Source organism: Opisthocomus hoazin, chromosome 26 (assembly GCF_030867145.1).
Source record: "Opisthocomus hoazin isolate bOpiHoa1 chromosome 26, bOpiHoa1.hap1, whole genome shotgun sequence".
Taxonomy (NCBI): Eukaryota; Metazoa; Chordata; class Aves; order Opisthocomiformes; family Opisthocomidae; genus Opisthocomus; species Opisthocomus hoazin.
In genome coordinates this window covers 3,312,821-3,332,789 of record NC_134439.1, presented here as the reverse complement: position 1 = coordinate 3,332,789, position 19,969 = coordinate 3,312,821, and the positions used below count along the sequence as shown (strand labels likewise).

General features: G+C 50.1%; 1 protein-coding gene across 1 annotated transcript in view; it reads right to left on the bottom strand.

Moving 5' to 3' along the window:
* CRHR1 (corticotropin releasing hormone receptor 1) overlaps positions 1–3,150 on the bottom strand; it is a 30,069-nt gene extending 26,919 nt beyond the window's left edge. The window contains exon 1 of the mRNA XM_009944740.2: positions 2,838–3,150. Within this exon, the coding sequence (XP_009943042.2) occupies positions 2,838–2,885 (48 nt within the window). The 5' untranslated portion in view covers positions 2,886–3,150. The remainder of the gene's footprint in view (positions 1–2,837) is intronic.
* Positions 3,151–19,969: the final 16,819 nt, after the last annotated feature.

The following is a 19,969-nucleotide window of genomic DNA, read 5'->3' as shown; positions in this document are numbered from 1 at the left end:
CACTGCAGAGGAGAAGAGTCTCTTCTATTAGCTCAAAATACAGTTAGGGAAAAAAGGAAAAACAGCAGATGGGCCTCTGGGTATGTCATATCATCTTCAGAAAAAGCCACCCGCTTGTGAGTGACAGCTCTCGAGTGTTGGACAACGGCTCCTGGGCTCTGTTTGTTGAGGGAACCCCATGCTAACGATTTGTGCTTTCCTTTGGGTCCAAATACTGTTCTCCGAGATAAAACCACAGATGCAGCCTCTCTAAGTGCTGCAGACTCGGACCTCAGCCTGAGCTTGTCGCTCACAACAAACTCCTGGGCCAGCCCCGCGCAGGATTTCTGGGGAGCAGAGCTGTATTTCAGGGCAGGGTTGCACTGACTGTGCAGGCTATTCTCATCGTATTTCTGTGTGTTCATCCTGTGGCAGCAGAGCAGCTATTCTGGGAACAGGCTGTGCCATTTCCATTCACTTCTTCACCAGAGATGCGAAACCACGGGGATGATTTCATACACACTGAATCAACTCCAGCTTTTAAGGAAAGCGAGGACTGGAAGAGATCCTCCGGGTCAGCGTATCCTGCTGCTGCAGCTCCTTGTCTTATGCAGGGATTTAAGCAGCGAAGGGGTAGGGGGCTGGTTTTTGGGCTTATCGCTGCTGGAGCTGATCAACGGAGAGGGGAAACCACCCCACCCCCAGCATCAAACTCCTTTTTTTTCATAAAATGTTTTTGCAAACAGTTTTATCAGCCCCAGAAATGTCATCAGTTTCTGACAAAGCTGCAGGTGAACTGTTTCTTTTTCAATCACTTGTCTAATTTGTTTAAATGACTTGCAGGGTGCCAGAGAGCATTTCGCAGCAAGTTTGGCTGCTTGTCTCCTGGTCTATTTGTCTGACCCCCCCAAGCGATGTCTACCCAGAAAGGCAAGGTGGACAAATCGATGCTAAACTGGAGCTGCTGGCCAGTACCTTAGCTGTGCCAGCCCAGGGGTCTGCAGGCTGCAAAATCTGCCCAAGCAGGGGAGATTCACCCCCGCCAAGCTCCCCGTTGGAGACAGACTGCTGCGGGTCTCTGCGCTCGCAGGCTGGACACTGCTTTGGGTGCGCGTGGCTGCAGGGGCACGCTCACTTGAGGCAGAGTTTCATTGCCTTTTAGCCCACGCTGCCCCCAGGAGAGGCTTGGGATTGTGCTGGAAAAGGGTCTGAAGTTTGAATGCATGTGTTTTTAAGAAAAAAAAGATGGTTTGATTGCAAGGGGGTGTTTTGTAGACTGGGTGTTTCTTTTTTAGAGTTGGCTAGCAGAGATTTCTCTTTGCTTGGGCTGATTTTTGTGAATTCCTCCTGGTCCCAGCCCAGGGCTGGTTTTGCTCTCAAACTCCAGAAGGTTTTTAAAGATTCGGCCCCCTGTCCTCACACGGAGACCACCCTTAGGGAACATGTAAGGATGGCTAGGGAAACTTCAGCCTGAGGAGGTTTAGCAGAGAACGGGAGCTGTGTCTCAGTCCCTTTGAGCTTTTTTTCTGACCAATTCTTGCTCACACAGTAGCTCTTGGGAGCTGTCATTCTTGCTTGGCTGTCCCCATCTCAGACCCTGCCCCTATTGCACTGGGGCTGCAGCTTTGCCAAGGGTGTCCCCATACACTGGCCAAGGAGGACTTGGGCTGGGGGGAAGAGGTCCTGCTCTTTCTCACCATCACTTCTCTCATCAGAGTCAAACAAAACCTGAATATAACTGCAGAAGAGTCCTTATAAAACAGCATTAGGGATGTGCAGTTACAGGACAAAGCAGCTGCTCTGAACAGGAGCTTTTAAAAGCAACACCAACTTGGCAAGGAGGTCACCAGGCGCGTGTCAGCTCTTCTCATTGCTTAGGTGAGAAGTTTCCTGTCCCAAAGGTGCAGCTATGTACTCCTCCCTGCTCTTACCACCACGATGCACGGCAAGAAACCAACCCGCGGGGTATGAACCGCAACGGTGCTGATGGGGAGCGCTGACCCTCCGCTTTTTCTGCCTCTGTAACTCTGCAGTCACAACTGGGCCACTGAGACAGCATTTTGCAGAGAACCAGGCAAATTTTTTCTTTTAACCCTCTGACACAGAGGTTTAATCAAAACCCTGATCATTTTGTTTAACTGCCGACCCAGGTTTGTTAAAAAAAATATTCAGGATTTCACTGGAAACCTTTCCATCTCCTTGTTTCCCCAAGGTTTGTGATTTAAACATGCTTTGGGCTGGGAACGTTTCCTTTCTCAATGAGCCCTTGGGGAGGAGGAATATTGCTTCTGACAAAGCATTTGCATTTTGTGCAGAGCTGCAAAATTAGCAGTGGCTACAGCTCCACAGCAAGCAATTTTAGAGGCGAAAGTCGCATGCTTTGCAGGTGTGGGGAAAAGGGGAGGTTTCCTTAGAAAATCAGTGAAGGGGGGTACAATTAAACATTGCATTTGTGCTGTCCCCGTCCATCACACCCCCAGAGCAGCCACCCCCTCCCTGCAGCCTAAGGGAAACTGGTGGCAGCTGGTTTCACTGGGAGGTGTGAGGCGGGCTGCTGCTGGGAGAGCTGGGCTACAATCGGGAGGACCTGGCTGCAGGTCCCCCTCCCTTGAATGATCCTTTCACTGACTCCAACCCCCTCCCCAACAGTTTTTGGGCACCGTGAGCTCTTGCCGAGGTCGACTGGAGGAATTCCCCCGAGGGCTCTTTGTGTAGCTGTTTCTCCTTTTTACTTTTCCCTTCATTCAAAGAAATGGAAAAGTCATTGTGGAGAAAAGGAGCGGTGCAGGGTGCGGAGCAGTGATGGGGAGGAAGGCAGAAGGGCCCTTCTGGGAGAAGAGGACTTAGAAGCATCTTACCTGCAGAAGGAGGAGGAGGAGGAGGGCAGGATGCAGGCTGGGCACCATCCTTAGCTCCCACCGTGCCCAGCTCCCCGGGGCATGGCTGGCAGCGGTCCCCACTCCCGCTGGGCTCCTTCTGCCGTCGGGGGTAAAATCCTCGGGGCTTCGAGCAAAGGAGCGTGCCCGGGTCCCGGCGGGGCTGCGCGGAGGCGGGCAGGTCCCTGTCGCCCTCCCCTTCGCTCAGCGACCCGCTCCTGCCTTTTATAACCTCCCTCGGAGCCGGTCCTCTGCCTTCCCACCTTCCAGCTCGCCTGGCGATGGGCTACATCCCTCCTCACCAGCCTCCCACTCCCCCTTCTCTCCCTCCTCCTCTTCCTCCTCCCCTTTTCCTTCCTCCACCTCCCTAGTGCCTTCCAACTCTAGTTTATTTCCTTTTTCCTTTCTCCTTTCCTTTCTCAGCATCTTTAGCAGCAGAGAACTCCCACCGGCCCGGGGACCCCCACCTGGTCCCCCCCACCCCGGCTGCCCCTGGACCAGGCTCTCCTCTCTCTGCCCCCCGCACTCCCATTTTGCGGCTGCTGCTGCGGGCTCTCCTGAGGAGGCTGTGGCCTCCCGTGGGGGTCCGCAAAGGGCTTGGGGCTGCAGTTTGTGGGAGGGTTTATGTAATCGGGAATTTGGCTCCAGGGCTGTGGCAGAGGGACTGAAGGAAGGGGAGGCTTCCCCTCCTTTTGCCACCTTTCGCAGCCCCTTTGCAAACTGGCTGGTGAACGTGGAGGGAGGCAAGAGCCCCTCTCCCCTCCACAAAGGGATGGGGTGGAACGGGCTTCAGACCTTCCTTGTGAGGGAGACGCTCCTGAGACAAGGAGGGGAGTGGGGCAGGTGGATGTAGGTCCTTCCACACAGTGGGGCTATGCTGGGGCGCTTGATTGTAACAGGGGAAACTGAGTCACGGAGGAGGTGGGGATGCTGCTGGGAGGTTGGCTTTTCTTGTAGGATGATGGTGGAAGGGGCAGAGGTATTGAGGCAGGAGCAGGGGGGCTTGAACTGACAAAGGAAGGGAGCACTGTTTTGGGGGACGTGCGTCCTGGGGAGGGTGGGGAGCAGGAGTGGGTGGTGCCGGGAAACCTGGATGATGCTCCTGGGGTCTTGGCTAATGACATTCCCCCCCCAGCCTAACTGTCAGACCTTAAGGTCTCTTTGTCACACCTCCTGCCGTCTCCTAGCAGCCTCCACCCTGGGCTCCTGGGGAGGGGTCCCCCATATCCCCTGTCTCTTGGGGATGGTGTGGCCAGGCTTGGGTCCGTGTCCGAGTCAGATGAATCTCCCCCTGGGTGAAACCTTCTCTCCCATACCAGGGCATCCAGTTTCAGGGCATCCCTTCCACACCCGCCTGGGGCTTGGAGGGGGTCATCCCAGCTGTAGCTGCTGCACCCACCCCCCGGAGCGAGGTGGCATGGTAACCTGCCAGAAGAAAGCCAGGCAGCAGGTTACAGTTTCTTCTTTTCTTGAGGAAATAAGGAGAGCCAAGGTGTGCTGCTGGGAAGGGGGTGATGGAAGACGTTGCCATTGGGGTCACCAGCCTGGAGGGACCAAAGCTGTTTCCCCTACCTGATGCTGCTGCATCTACCAGCTGTCTCTCATGGGGTGCTGGACCGCGCTCCCCGCTTCATCCCAGCCACAGCCTCTGCCTCTCAAATGGCTGCAGACCATGGCGTATTGCAGACGGATCAATAGGAGGGCAGTGTCCTTTGATGGATTCATGGCCGCAGTGTCCATCCATCTTTGCTGAGCTGCTTTCTGTTTCCGAAGCATGGGAGAGGGCAGGAGGCGATCAAGGTCCTTCCTGCATCTGCTGGACCAGGGTGAGAGTGGCCAGCCAGGGCTGCAGCCCAGCACGCAGGGTGCAACCAATGCCCATCCCAGGCCTAAAAGGGTAAATTCTCCTGGCCCAGTAATTAGAGGGAATAAACAACACAGACATAAATCTTCCGGCATTAGCTGGATTTAAGCAACTGTGTCATTGCTTTGGCAAAGAAGTTTGAAAATATGTAAAGCTCTGGTAAATTCAGGAAACTCTTTGTTTCTTAGGTCTCCTAACATCCCTACCCCTGACAAGCGACAGGATGAGACACTCTCCAGACCCATCCCTGCGTCACCTTTCACTTCAATAAGCCCAAGTGAAAATGCAAAACTTTCTAAAACAGGCTTAAGAAGCCTCCCACACCCTCGAGCAGCCTGGACTCAGCCTGTTCACTGACTGCATCGTGGGTCTAGGACACAGCTCTGTGCTCTGGTTTTGGGGGTTGCTCAGGACTTTTTGCACCCCAGAGCACAGAAGGCCCTTTGCAGCTGGGAGCACTGGGGACCCAATATCCATGCTGAGCCCCCGGGGCTCATCCTTGGCCATCTCAGTTTGCCCATGGCCACCAAGTAGGACATGTGCGATGGCCACGCTCTTCTCATGTGCCAAAAGTGTAAGGTGACGGGAGGAAAGCAAAAGTGAATGTCTACTATTTTTAGTCAAGGAATTGGTTGCCAGGGACGTGAAGATAATTCCTTCCCCATATATCAGGGTAATAGCTGCAATGCTGTTTGAAAGGCCTAATTGAGGGGATTTATAGTAAAATGTAACTTGTCAGATGTGGCAAAGGAAAAATAAAACAGTCCCTGAGACAAGGAAATCAGTCCATTCGTCATGGTTAATCTCAAACTCCTCGGTGCGGCGCAGAGACAAACGTGGGAGATGGGTATTAGGGATGGGGAGAATGAAGAGAAATATCGGATCTCCAGGCAGGAGGGAGAGGAGTGATCTTGCCTGACTTTATCTGCCTTTCATGTATTATCATTTTATGTAACTGCATATGGTTTGACACTGCTGTTTCTGAGCAGCTCCCTGACACTGCTCTGTGGGGCTGTTTGTGTCACTTACACCACTGCAGTGCTCCTACATTGTCCCTTGCAGCCATCCCCTCCCCACGCTTGGGAAAAACATGCCGCTGCGTGTGTCCGTCCTGCACAATGGGGATGAGACTGGGACCAGTTCCGGCACTGGGAGAGCCCGACACACAAGTCCCTGCTTCCTGCATGGGGCATCAATAGCCGTGTGGGCCACAGGGCTTTGCTTCCAAGTGGGACGTCTGTAGGAAAAAAATAATCCTCAGTGTCATGACCATATAGACCAGGTTGGTGAAAGACTGGAGTCTGGCTTCTCAGCTGAAACCAAGGCTGAGATCAGCAACTTGCCTCGGTTTCCCTACTGGTGGGTTGGGGCTGTTTCTTTCCTCCATAAATCGAGGAAAGCAGAGGATGCTTTTCAGTGTGGTGCTTGGTGGAGCTGCTCAACTGCACGCTGAGAAAAAAAAACACCAGCACAACACATCAAGTTTTCTCAGGAATCTTGCTTTTTGCCCTGGTTTTAAAATCCAGTTTCAGGCTTTCTGTTGTGTGCCTGACCCTCTTCTCTCATTCTAGACATGCAGTGAGGGGAAGAACACGCTCTCCAATTCTGCCTAATAAAAGAAAGTGGTTGCTGGGGCCAGGTTTCCCTCATTCCGGGTCACTACATCATACAATCCTGCCCCAGATTCGGGTAGCCCTGTTGTATTTCACTGCTCCATATAGCCTGCCTCGTCCCTGCAAGCCTTAGGGCTGCTCTGAAAGGAAGAGCAGGAAAGCTTAAACCACAGACCCACTAAATCGGTTGCAGGGAGGGAAGCCAAAGGCTTGTTACTCATTCAACAACCTCTTTTAATGGTGATTACCTTAGGGCTGGGCTGGCAGACACGTTTCTTGGTCCCGAAGACCTTGCAAAAGGCTTGGGTGGCCTCTGGATGCTTCAGAACCCTGTTCATCCCATCAAACTCTGCTGGAGATGCAGAAGTTGTCCATGCAGTCACACAGGGAAAGAAACCAGCGTCCTGCTGGGAGAAGGAAAACCCAACCAAAACACATGTTGCTCCATGCAGCAAATGACTGATTCCTTTAGTACACAGATAATTCTCTCCTGCCCTTTCTTCTCCCCTCCCCAAATTGCGTGTGTCAATAAGAAATACCATGTTAACAAAACCACTGAAACTGCAGATTAAAACATACAAACTCAGGGAAGCTGGGAAACCCACAAAGATCTGGGATCTAACTGAACGTCTCATTTGATTTCTGAGTTTCTTAAAATATCTTGTCATGTTTTTCATGTTTCTTTGGAAGGAAGTGTCAATTTTGAATAGAACAGAAACACAAAAGCTTTTGTTCTACAGTTAATTAAACCTCGAGGCAGAATGCTAAACTAATCATAATACTTGTCATAATTATTATTTTCCTCAATCAAAATGCTCTTAGCTAAGTCAACCTAAATTTACCAATTAGCAAATTGGCATTTCCCATCAAAAAAACCGCCACTTGTGGCTGGGAAAAACTCCACCTTTTTACTTTGGAGGCTGATGCCATCAATCCACCAGCTGAAAGTGCTCTGCTTTCATGCGCCGGGTGACAGGGAGCTGCACGACCCTGCCAGCATCGAGGCATCTCGTTCATGGCTGTGTCTGCATGAGCGAGATCCTCCCTTGCAAGGTGCTGTTGCATGGATGTACACGATCCTGTTGCACGGGTGTACGCGATGCTGTTGCATGGATGCTGGCTGGTGTGGCTCTGCCTGTGCCCCATGGGACCTGCCAGGTGTATGGCGAGGTGGAGAGCCACATCCACAGTGTTGCATGTGTTGCAACTGATACACCCTTACTTTGGGCATGACCACAACATCGTGGGCATGGACATGTCATGGGCAACGGAAATGCCCTGCAGAGATCACGTCAAGGATTGTGAGTTCCTCAGAAACAGCTTGTGGCAAAAAAACCTCCCCACTCATCAGGTCTATCAGTGAAGGCAGGAGAGATCCTGGATGTCTCTCAAATCTGGTTGTTTATTCCCTGTATATTTGATGAAATATTAATCTCCTCATCTCCAAAAGGCAATCAAATAAAACTCAGAAGGAATGACACAGAAAGCCTTGATGCAGAGAGCAAAAAGCAGCAAAACAAAACTAAACCAAAAATCGAAACACAATGTAAAATTCTATAAAAGACCTCTCTGTGGTGGCACAAAGGGCAGAGATGAAGTGACCTGGTGGCCTTGAGGTAGGTGGGCTTGGGAAGCTGAGCAAGACCATGCTGGGAAGAGTATGAGGAGGACGCAGATCAGGCAATTTCTTGGGAAGGTCTTAAGCTTTCCTGTAAGGGCTGTTGGTAGGATTTCTTTGAAGGTTTCCCCTTCCTTCTCTTATGCCTTAATTAGAGGGTGGGTTTGTGCCAAGACACCAGCCAGCTTGGGCCATTGCGCTGGGAGATGGGAGGAAGCCAGACGGTGGATGTGTTGGAGGTGGTGCCGGCTGTCACTCGTAGCAACTGTGCCGTTTGGCATGACGGTGACTGGCAGCCTCGCAGGGAGAGAGCTTTGATTTGGGGATGCTTCCCTTCAGATCTCAAGGCTGATACAAGGCCCGGTCTCCATCTGCTTTCCGGGTAATGCAACCTGAAAATGGACTCAGCCGTTGTTGGAGGACTTTTGCATGATTATGTCCTCCAGAGCAATGCTTCTTCATCTTTCCAAGCCCAAGACCATGGCTCTTGGAGGACATTCACCGCTACTGTGGATGGTGCTGGTACAAAACAGTTAGTACATGCAGCCAGAAAAAGTCTGGTAAAGTGTCATCCAGGTTTGTATCCTCTTGACTGATTTTCTTTGTGTCTTTGGGGATGTTGGTAAATCTTTTCTTTACAATAATATCACAGGTAGTCTCCTGATATTTCTTGAGTCCAAAAGCTTTCCACCTTCTCTATTTCTCCAGCTGTGGCCTGTGGACAGATGAAATGGTTACTGCAGGAATTGATGGGAAAGCTAGCTTGCCTACTAGTTGCAGTGATAACATAATTTGGCCACATAGGTAAAAATCCTCTTTCTATCAGATGTTTTACTCCAGGTATGTGTTAACTATGATCCTGCAGGTCCTCACTGCTTCAGCTGGGGAACTATTAAAAATGACAGTCTTTTACTGGGCATTTCTTTTGGTCTGTTCTCTTGTTTTACAAAGTGTCTTGATCCATGAGAAGCACAGAGATTATTAACATATCTATAACGCTCCATTCCATGGAGATTAAGGTCCTTGGCAGTTTGCTAATTGTGTTTCTCATGCTCATTTTACTCCATTGTTGCTCAACCAGAATTTTTCCTTCATTAGGAATAATTAACTGCTGAGTGAGGGTCATCCAAAGGACTGCATTTATGACAGGGAGAAAGAGGAAATCACAAAGCTGGTCTGCAGAAGGGGATCCATTTGGGATGGGGGTGTATTTCCCTCTTCAGCACATGTTCTTCAATGTCTTTGTGGCGGGCATCATGTGAGAATGGGAAAGTTGTGCGTGGCAGCCCACTACTCCCTCCATGCACACGGAGCATTGCTGTGGCAACTGCAGTAATTGCTTCTGCAGAGCAGTTAATAACAGGGCAGAGCTGCCTTTGGAGCAGTGCATTCCCTTTTCTGGATGAAGAAGAAAAATTAAAATGAGAAGAGAAAAGGAAGGGAAGAAGGGAAGGGAAGGGAAGGGAAGGGAAGGGAAGGGAAGAGAAGAGAAGAGAAGAGAAGAGAAGAGAAGAGAAGAGAAGAGAAGAGAAGAGAAGAGAAGAGAAGAGAAGAGAAGAGAAGAGAAGAGAAGAGAAGAGAAGAGAAGAGAAGAGAAGAGAAGAGAAGAGAAGAGAAGAGAAGAGAAGAGAAGAGAAGAGAAGAGAAGAGAAGAGAAGAGAAGAGAAGAGAAGAAGAGAAGAGAAGAGAAGAGAAGAGAAAAACCTGCTTACCCTGCTTTCACACCACTCTGCAAAGCAGCATATCCCACCTGCAGAAGATCTCTGTTCCTTGCAGTGTGACTCCTTCACCTCCCCCATGCACATGCTAGGCTATCTGGGATGGAGCCAGGTACAAAGTTAGCGGCATCTTTCACATCCAGTCTTCTTCATGAGGAGTTTCTGACCTCAGGCTATCAGGGAATGCCTGCTGGCAGGAATGATGCTTACTAGTGAAAAAGCAGCCTGGGTCAGGCTCCATCTATGCTGATGCTGGGCTGCAGAAAAGCCTAATCTCCCAATTCACCACGGTCAGCCCCAGACTGTGTGAGGTCACCAGTCCACGTCGTGGTTCAGATGTGCACCGGGGAAGGGCAGTCCTCCCTTGCCATATCCCAGCCGCTCGGCACTGGGTGTGCTGAACCGCAAGACAGGACACCATCCCTGAACCTCTCAGCACTGTAATTCAGCAGGACTGAATCCAGCAGGAGAGCCTCGTGGATACACTGGCAGATGTCTGCTATAGCTCATTCTTTTCTCCTCATCCATCTCCCCTGCTTTTTCCTGTCTGCTGCAGGGATGACAGGCTCCAGGGTGCTGGGACCCTAGAGCAAGGCCAGGATGTGCAACTAGCAGCCTCAATTCTACAATCAATCTTGCTGCTTGCATTTTGCCGATTATCTAGAGCAGCAGCTCAGAAACCAGCCGTGATGGCAGCACAGATAACCGCAGGTTTACATCTTAAGCATAGGAAGGAAATGGGCAGCAGCTGGAGCCACCTCTTTATTCGTGTGCTAGCAGAAGGTGCATTGCCAGCACTCTTACCTGCGAGCAGATGAAACCCACACGCATCTCTGCCAGCCACAATCTGTTGTCCCGGCTCGTGAGCTATATGGAAAGGCAATCACAGCTACTCCGGAGAGCAGAGATGTGGTCTCATGGGTCTGTTTCTACTTGGGGTTTTGTTGCTACACAGGATGACTCAACACAGCTAGAGCCTCCACATTTCCATTAACTCGAGCATAAGCATCTAAATTAACTAATTTTTCAAGGTTTGGCTCCAGCTTGGGACTTCAATCCACTGGTCTGCACAGAGCACCTCCAGCTGGAAGGTGAGCTCCGCAAGATGCAAGATGTAGAATTTGCCTCATTTAAGGCTGAGTGAGTTGCTGCTTTTGAAAGTACTCTGCGCTTTGAAAGCTTTACTGCTGCTAAGAAAGTCATCACCTTGTCCATGAATTCCTCCCCCATAGGAGAGAACTGGCTCGTTTGCTTTCTAGGCAGAGAGAGGTTTGCGCTGCTCAGGTTTACCAGAAGTCCAAAAAATTCAGTCTGTGTTCAGGGTCCTGAACCTGCAGGAACTGTCACCTTCCATTCAAACAGGAAAATTAGGAAATGAAGGTGGGAAAACGTGACCCAAAGGCACCCAATCTAGGAGGGTAAGAATCCTGAAGTAGATTTTTTTTTATATACCACCTGAAAACTTAGGCTTTTTAATAGCTGGGGCCTTCCAGTCAGTGGGGGTAACTCATTTAGCATCAGATGAGAGGCTCCCCTGAAGCTGAAGGTGCCAAAACAGGTCTATGAGGCACAGAAATGCCCTTCAAGAAGTTCTGGTCCTGGAAATACTTTCCTGGGCACTTCCAAGGGCACATTGCAGGAGCTACGGTGGTTGCAGGAAGCTATCGCTTCTGTCACCCTTAAAACCTCACGAATCTTTCCCTTCGGAAAGCCACGGGGAGGAGACTTGGTTCTTGCAGAGTGCCTGGAGCGTGCTGGAGGCTTGGAAGCCGATAAGAGGCCTTTAACCTAAAATTAGCTGTGGAGCAGCAGGCAGGGGAGTGGGCAGGGGGAAGCAGGTCAGACCATGAATGCGGTGGCTGCTCAGGCTGCTCACCCGGGTCTCTGGTAACATCGTTTGTGGTTCTCCTCCGTTCTTGGGACTTCTAGTGCTGGTTGATCTTTCTGACAGCTAATCCCAGCCCAGAAGCTCACCCGCTCTCTTAGCATCACCTGCCCTCTCTCCTCAAGCTTGGCTTGGTTGCAGGATCACTAATTTAGTAAGTGGTAGGTTTGCCAAGAGGTCTCTTTTGCTTCCCACATACAAGTAGCTCAGGTCAGGGTGTCCTCTACAGATTCATTTTGCTCCTATGGACTGAGCCACTCTTGCAGGGACCAGTGTAAAAGCCTCTCGGCTGCTGGGGTTTCAGATGAGCACACTGAGCGTCTGGGCATTTACAGCCAAGGCTCTGCAAGAGGACGGGAGCCTGGTCCAGCCTCAGTGGGGTGTTCTAAGGTCTTGGTGTCCTTAGACACCTAGTGACAAGGAGCCAAGTAATGCCTTAGCAAGGTAAAATTTTTTCAAAGTGGAGGGATGTGTCCTTGTCCTTGGCCGAGTTATGTCCGAATGGCTTCCACGAAGGCTGAATCCCCAGCTCCTGAGCGATGCCATGTGCAAGGAGGTCAGAGCTAAAAGAATCACTGATCTGTCACTGCCTCCGGGCAGGGATCGGGCATTTATTATCCCACGTGGTGCACCTGTAGGGAACACGTGTCCTGCGCTCTCAGCAGACAAAGCAGCATGGGCAGGGAGGGCAGTGGTGATTTATGTCACACTGCCAACGTGCTGAGCCAGCACTGGAGCCTGCTGCACCCTGTCCCTTCCCAGGGCGGAGAACTGCCTCCCAAGCAAATTCACACGTGTGCTCTATATGCAGCGTGTGGGAGACAACATCCCGCTCTCCAGCGAAGCGGTGTAGGTCAGAGAGCTGCTTTGCTGCGGCACCTCCATCCCTTTGACCTCCTCCAGCAGGGGAGAGGACAAAGTCCAGGACTATTTCTAGGGTCCTGCAAAACAACATTGGTGTGTTTAATCCATCAGATGTTCGCTTGCAGGGACTTGTGCTTGCTTGGCTTTGCTTCAGCTCTTGCCTCGAAGAGCTGGGATTTCCCAGAGGTTCCCCTTTCTCCTCCCTAGTTTGGGCAGAGCAAACAGGGGAGCTGCCACCAGCCTGGGTGGGAGGGTGCAGGGGTACTCAGGAGGTGCTGGCTGATGGGGACTGGCTCTCAGGAGGCATAAAGAGAGCCATGAAGGAGGAGGAGGAGGAGGGCTGACGAAACAGCAGAAGGTGCTGGGAAGGAGGGAAGAAATGACAGCAGCAAACTGGCAAGGCTGGAAGAGCAGATCACAGGCAGATGGGAGCCTTTTGAAAATTGGGCGAAAAGAAACTGGAGTCCAAAAGGCCAACCGCTCCACCATGAGAGGGCCGTGGACCAGCATCACCCAGTTCAACTTCCTCCACTGCATCTGCTGGAGAGTCAGCGGCAGTTTGGGAACTCAGACCCTTTTCCAGTGTTTTTCAGTCTTACGAGCAATCTGCTTGGGCAAACCAGGGACTCCTCTGTGCTTCCGTTTACCGTATTGCAAAATAAGCTTAAAGCTCAGCTTGCAAAGGATGTTATAGAGGCAACACAGAGTGTATCAATGCTGTTAACAGGGTGAATTACAGAGCAAGGATCCCAATGCGATGTGTGCGCAGGAACTTCACAGGGTCTCTCGCCGCAAACCCAAGCACCCAGCTTCAAGCCCAGGGGAAGAGTCGTGACGAGTCTCAGAAAATGGGTATCCCTGAGAAAATGCTGTTTGTGCCTGGCTGGGGGGGGTTTGGGAGGCACCGTGATGCTGCTGGGTGTGGAGCTGTGTCCCAGGGCTGTCACCCCGGCCAGGACAGCGTGGGGACAGTCACTGCACAGTCTGTAGATGCCATCTAGGGGACACATGCAAGACCTCACTCCACGGCCTTCTCCTTTGCAAAATAAATCCCAGAAGGATCAAAACAGAATCATAGAATGCTCTGGGTTGGAAGGGACCTTTAAAGGTCATCTAGGTCCAACCCCCCTGCAATGAGCAGGCACATAAATAGGCGGGCCCAGAAATAACACCAGTTTTCACACAGGAGCTCAGCTGGCAGACAAGAGCTGGCTGCTGGTCCATAAGTCTTTTGCTGGATTTTCTGTGTTTCAGGCTATACCTGCCTTTGAGTAGGTTCCATCTGGACTTGGGTTTTACCGTGGCTGCTGGGAAAGGCACTGGCTGCCATGATGGGGCTGTCCTGCCACGTTTGGGTGGCAAAGGAGTACAGAGAGACAGAGGAGTAGAATCATAGAATCATTCAGGTTGGAAAAGTCCTCTAAGGTCATCAAGTCCAGCCATCACCCCAACACCACCATGCCTACTAAACCATGTCCCGAAGTGCCACATCTACACATTTTTTGAACACCTCCAGGGATGGGGACTCCACCACTGCCATGGGCAGCCTGGTCCAATGCCTGACCACTCTTTCAGTAAAGAAATTTTTCCTAATATCCAATCTAAACCTCCTCGACTCAACATGAGACCATTTCATCTCGTTCTATCGCTAGTTAGTTGGGAGAAGAGACCAACACCCCCCTCACTACACCCTCCTGTCAGGCAGTTGTAGAGAGTGATAAGGTCTCCCCTCAGCCTCCTCTTCTCCAGACTAAACAGCCCCAGCTCCCTCAGTCGCTCCTCGTAAGACTTGTTCTCCAGACCCCTCATCAGCCCCATTTCCCTTCTCTGGCCATGCTCCAGCACCTCAAAGTCCTTCTTGTAGTGAGGGGCCCAAAACCAAACAGAGTATTGGAGGTGCAGCCTCACCAGGGCCGAGTACAGGGGCACGATCATCTCCCTACTCCTGCTGGTCACACTATTCCTGATCCAAGCCAGGATGCCATTGGCCTTCTTGGTCACCTGGGCACACTGCTGGCTCATGGTCAGCCAGCTGTCGACCAACACCCCATCTTCCCAGCCACTCCTCCCCAAGCCTGGAGCATTGCATGGGGTTGTTGTGATCCAAGTGCAGGACCCGGCATTTGGCTCTGTTGAGCCTCATACCATTGGCCTCAGCCCATTGATCCAGTCTGTCCAGATCCCGCTGCAGAGCCTTCCTTCCCTTGAGCAGATCGACACTCCCACTCAACTTTGTGTCATCTGCAAACTTACTGAGGGAGCACTCAACCCCCTCATCCAGATCGTTGATAAAGATGTTAAAAAAGACTGGACCCAAAATGGAGCCCTGGGGAACTCCACTCGTGACCTTCTGTGAAGGTAAATAACTTTCTGGCTGCTGAGACACGACACTTTTTTTAGCAAGGGATGAAGAAAAACATGCAGGAATACAAGTAATGCACACAGCCATTATGTTTATGCTGCAATGAGATATCGTTGATACAATCCTGTCTAACCTGAAGCAATCCAGGACCTTTGTCAAATTTCACAAGCTCAGGGGTTTGCAGAGGCAAATTGCTTCTTAGTTACAGACACCAGAGAGTGAAGGTTTGTTCTCAGAGCAGAGGTCCACCACCGCAAATCAAAAATCTCCGGTTTGACCTCTGCCAGGGCCTTCCAGTGCCCAGAAAAACTTTAATATTTTTCAAACCCTACTTGGGTTTTAAGCATTGCCTGGACTAGAGATATCTTGATGACCTGTGGTTTTTCTTCCAGTCTTCAATATGGATCTTTTTCCCTGTTCTCACTCTGTTCATCATTTAGCATGCTCAGTTAGTGGGGGACCAGAAGCACCTGGTGGGGAGAAGGAGCCTGTGCATCTTGTTTGAGATAAGCCCTCTTTCTCTGTGATTCCATCAGATCCTGGTGTTGCTCTTGTTCCTTCAAGCTTCTTTTATTTCATGTGAATCTCTGCAAGAACTTCACTGTACCTTAGCTCTAACATGAGCTTTATAGGGCTGCAGCTTCCATCAGGGGTCAGGAAGGGAAACCCTGCTGGTGCAGACCAGGGTTTGGCTGTGGGATGCTGGGACTATGGCAATGGCTCGGCCAGATTTCCAGCCCTGAATCTGGTGCCTGGAAGCTGAAATCATCCCGTTTCCTGATAGCAAGATGAGCCCCGAGCCTGGATCTCCTCATTGCCATGCCCAGTGGCTGCTTTGCTGTGTTTATGCTGCTGTGATGAAGGTGCTTGGGGAGCCTGAGCTGCAAAAGTAATAGTCGAGCAACGAGCTTGTGTGATTAACCTCGTTATTCCAGCCAAAGGAGACCTGGATCAGCCCCCAGCCAGCTTAATGGCTGCTCTGCGGATATTACCCAGCCAATACATCTTCCATGTAATCACCGAGCTGTAAGGATGAGACGGACTGATCTATGGATGTTTGCCTGCCATTTCGCCAGCCCTGTAATGGTGACTGGGATTATTTAACACAAAATGATTCAGAGGCTGGGAAATGCCGTTCAGTGGGAAATGTCGATCACAATGGTTTCATCGGGGAAGAGGCCTAAGGGCATCCCGGTACTGAGCTTGAAGGATTTTTTTTAAGGCACTGAAATATTTTGTAAAGCAAAATTACATCTTTCACCTTTGTCCCTTCTGTTCCTTTTGTTTTAAATTTATATTGCTTGAAGGGGGAAGGTCATTATCTGTCACCATGGAGGTCTCCACACTGGGGCCAGTCACCTTAAGATCCCTTCTTTCCACCCAAACAAGAAATCTGCGTTAGGTCAGATGAATCAAGCTCTCAGCAAGGCAAAGCTAGAAAAGGGAAGAAAGGAATCAGATACAGGGGAAGAAAATCAGCTCAAGGAATACATCAAAAGCATCGAGTGAAGGACCGGCCAGGGTGTGTGAAAGCTCTGCAAAGTCTGCCAGAGCTGTTCACTGAGCCTTGTACAACACATACAAAAACTTCCTAAAATCTTTCTGGAAAATGAAATGTAGTTGAGCTGATGGAAGGAATTATCCAGAGATACCCTGCTAATATGTTGTGACAAGTTCCTTGCTGCAATGCATTAGGTCTCCTCTTAAATGCAGCAGCACACAGTAAGTGTGAACGAGAGCTAGAGAGAGGTTCCCTGTGCTCAGCCGTGACACCGAGACATCTCAGAGAGCAGAAAAGAGACAGCCAGAGTCACTGGCACTGACCCATGGCAGGAGATAGCCTGGCTGTGTCAGTAAATGCTTTGGATCATCATTTGTTCTGAAAATGGGAGGTGGGTGTGGGTGGGGATGGTGGGTTTCTGGCTTTGATGCTTCACGAATATTGGAGGTGAAGGAAACCAGCCAGGCAGGATCAAACCCTGGTCATGCAAATGCTGGTTATCTACAGCACATCATTGGGCTCTTTGGTATAACCTGGAAGCTGATAAATCTTAGTTAGATCCTACCAGCAAAAAGTTGGTCCTAAAAGAGTAATTAGATCTCTCTCTCTCTCTCTGTAGGTGTCTCAGTATGCACAAACTTTTTTCCCCAGCTCCACTATTTCAATAACAGCTTTTCCCTGGAGATTGAAGAGTTGGTATCAGCAGGAGAAAAAAGGCTCTCACATTGCACAGCGTGATGTGTGAACTGGAAAAAAAGCAAGCTTTTTTTCCACTATGATTTGCAGAGGTTTTCTATTTGTGTTTGTGAGGATTTGAAGGAGCACAGTGTGTTCACAAGGAAGATGCCTTGCCACCAGCGGGTCATTGCAGACAACAGACCAAGGAGGGAATATCCTTCATCCACCTGGACTGGCTTGATTCAGACGAAAGGAAGACATTGGCAATGACTCAGAGGGCCCAAGGAACGACTGAATGCAGCTCTACTCATGACAGAGATGATCTGCAAGGCAGAATCCAACCCAGCTCTTGAAAGCAGAGATGGACAAGGCTGAGTTTGTCCCCTTCCACGCCCCCAGCAGTGCTGCTGGTGGAGGGAGTGAGGACGGGACAGGCGCCCAATGCCACATCTAAAGCCACAGCTGGCATTTCAAAGGACTGGACCCTACTTTTGCCCTGCATGCAGTGGGCGTTGCATGCTCTCCCTGCAAACCAGCACAGATCACTGGATGCCAAAAGTTCCCCCAGCGGTGATGGGACAGTATGAGGCTGAGCTCCATCATCGAGTGGGGCTGGGATGGAGGGACAATTCCAGGCAGCTGCAGCTGCCTTGCAAACCATGCAGAGACCTGTTCGTCTCAGCCAGGCTGACAGCACAGCAGACGCTGCAGAGGGAATGGCTGGAGGCAAAGAAGATATCTGAAGGATCAGAAGGAAAATACTGAGCGGTGCCAGTCGGGCAGGCAAAGCGCCTGGGTCCAGCGACAGCGCCTGGGGGAGGCAGATCTGTGGAGGAGAGCCCTGCCTGCCTGCAGCATGGGACCAGCTGTGATAACTGCTCTGCTCCACAGGGAAATGCCTGGGGGGACCTTTGCTGGATTAGAAAGCGGAGCATTTCTGCACCTAATTGACTTGACATACGCACACCATGCTGGAGGACATGAGATAGTCCCAGCAGTAGGCTAAGCAAGTGCCATTGCTCTTGCCCTGGCTGCGGAGTCTGCCCCAGACCGCGCTGTGGGCAGCATTTCCAGCCAAGTAATTTCCAATGTCCATATAAGCATGACCAGTCAGTTCACACATGCTTTCTCTCCAATGCTTTCCTTTAGCTTCTTGAAAAGGATGTGTGGGTTAGCTTGGTGACAGAGCTAACCAATTCCTTCAAGCGTGTGGGGAGAGCAGCAGGGTCCCGGTTGCTGCACCCCACTGGCACCACCACCCCACAGACCGCTCAAACATCACTGCTCTGATTTAAAATGCTCTTTGCTAAAAAGATGGGGAGCTTGTGGAAGCCGATGGAGCAGGTTCATAACCCAGCTCTCATTACAAGAGGAGTGGAAAGCTTTGTTTTCATACGTAGCAGAACCCCACAAACCCACATGTTAGGATTTATTCCTACTCAAGTCCTCTTCCAGCACCAGCCTGCTCACTTCTGGACTGGTAAAACACTCAGCTGCTGAATAAGGAAGTCACTGCGGTAAGAATTTGGCTGAAAGCATTAAGCTAGAGGAATCAAAGAGGAATTTAAGTTGCAAACGATTTCCAGTTTAAGTTGGAAGGGATGTTCTGGGCCATGTTTCATCTTGACCTAGGGCTGGATGCTGAGACAAGACAAAGAATGTCCTTAGGAGAGCTCACAGCTCTCCAGTAAGGATGGTGTCTGGGTACACCAGTGCCATCTCCTCCTCAGCTCAGGCGCAGGCGGGTGTGGGTTCACCAGCTTCATGCACATTGTGCCAGTGGGGACCCGAGCAAGGAGAGTGACCCCAGTGCCCCCTGCGAAAGGGTTACCCTGCCTATAACTGCCTGGAGACCACCAGGTTGTCTTCTCCATACAGAAGGTCAATGCTTCTCCTGCCACCCTTAATTCTCTTTTTCTCATTTTCTTTTTCTTTTTCTTTTTCTTTTTCTTTTTCTTTTTCTTTTTCTTTTCCTTTTTCTTTTTCTTTTTCTTTTTCTTTTTCTTTTATTATTTTTCTTTTTCTTTTTCTTTTTCTTTTTCTTTTTTCTTTTCTTCTCCTTTTTCTTCTTCCTTTTTTTCTTCTTTTTCTTATTTTCTTTTTTCTTTTTCATTTTATTTTTACAGCATAGCTCATCTTCAAAATTTATAGATACGGTATGTAGAAACAATTTGTATCTTCAACCTTCTATTTTTTATAGCAGCCTAGTCATCTGCTATTCACAATTCACAAAGATTTAATCTCATTGCCTCCTGACAACTTCCATTTTCACTTGAGCAGATACTGAGCTCCGGTGAGGCTCACACTTCAGCTTAAGGTACATTTCTGAAAAGCTCTTTCAATTGGAGGCAAATGCCTGGTGTTACTGCAATTTGAAAAGTATTTGTATATGAAATAAAAACGCCTTATTTGAGGGAGAAGTGCCAAAGGGCTGCAACTGGTTAGGGCCAAGTCCTGAAAGCTGGAAGCAGGTGTAGTGGAGCGGAGGAAGAAGGAAAAAGGTGTGTTTGGGATGGGGAATAGCAAGAAAGTGAACAAGAAGGGTGAAAAAGAGACAGCTACAGGAGCGAGACAGAAAGCAGTGTGCTGCAATGCCTCTCTTCCCCTCAATGCCTTGCAAGAGAAATGCAAATCTGTCTCTTTTACAGGAGGGAAGAGAGAAAAATTATAAGCTTGTCCTCCTAGCCATCACCTCTAGAGAGCCTAGGGTGTTTTTGGAGAGTCGCAAGGCTCTAATGCTCTGCTGGTGTGCAATAAAATAGCCAGTAAACTCTTCAAAAACTCATCTTTTTGCAGCAGGGGGGATCCAGCCAGGGTGCAGCCCACACTCCCCTGCCCCCGTGCAGTGGAGAAGGGTAAAGGTGGTGTTCTACCTGCAAAGCCTGTTGGGTTCAGCTAGCCCATAAGCACATAGCCTGGAGCCATCTGAGCTTGCCTCCAGCCCTGGAGATTTAGTTTTTACCATTTTCCTTGCACTGACTGCAAACTTAGGGCTTCCCATTTATTATTCT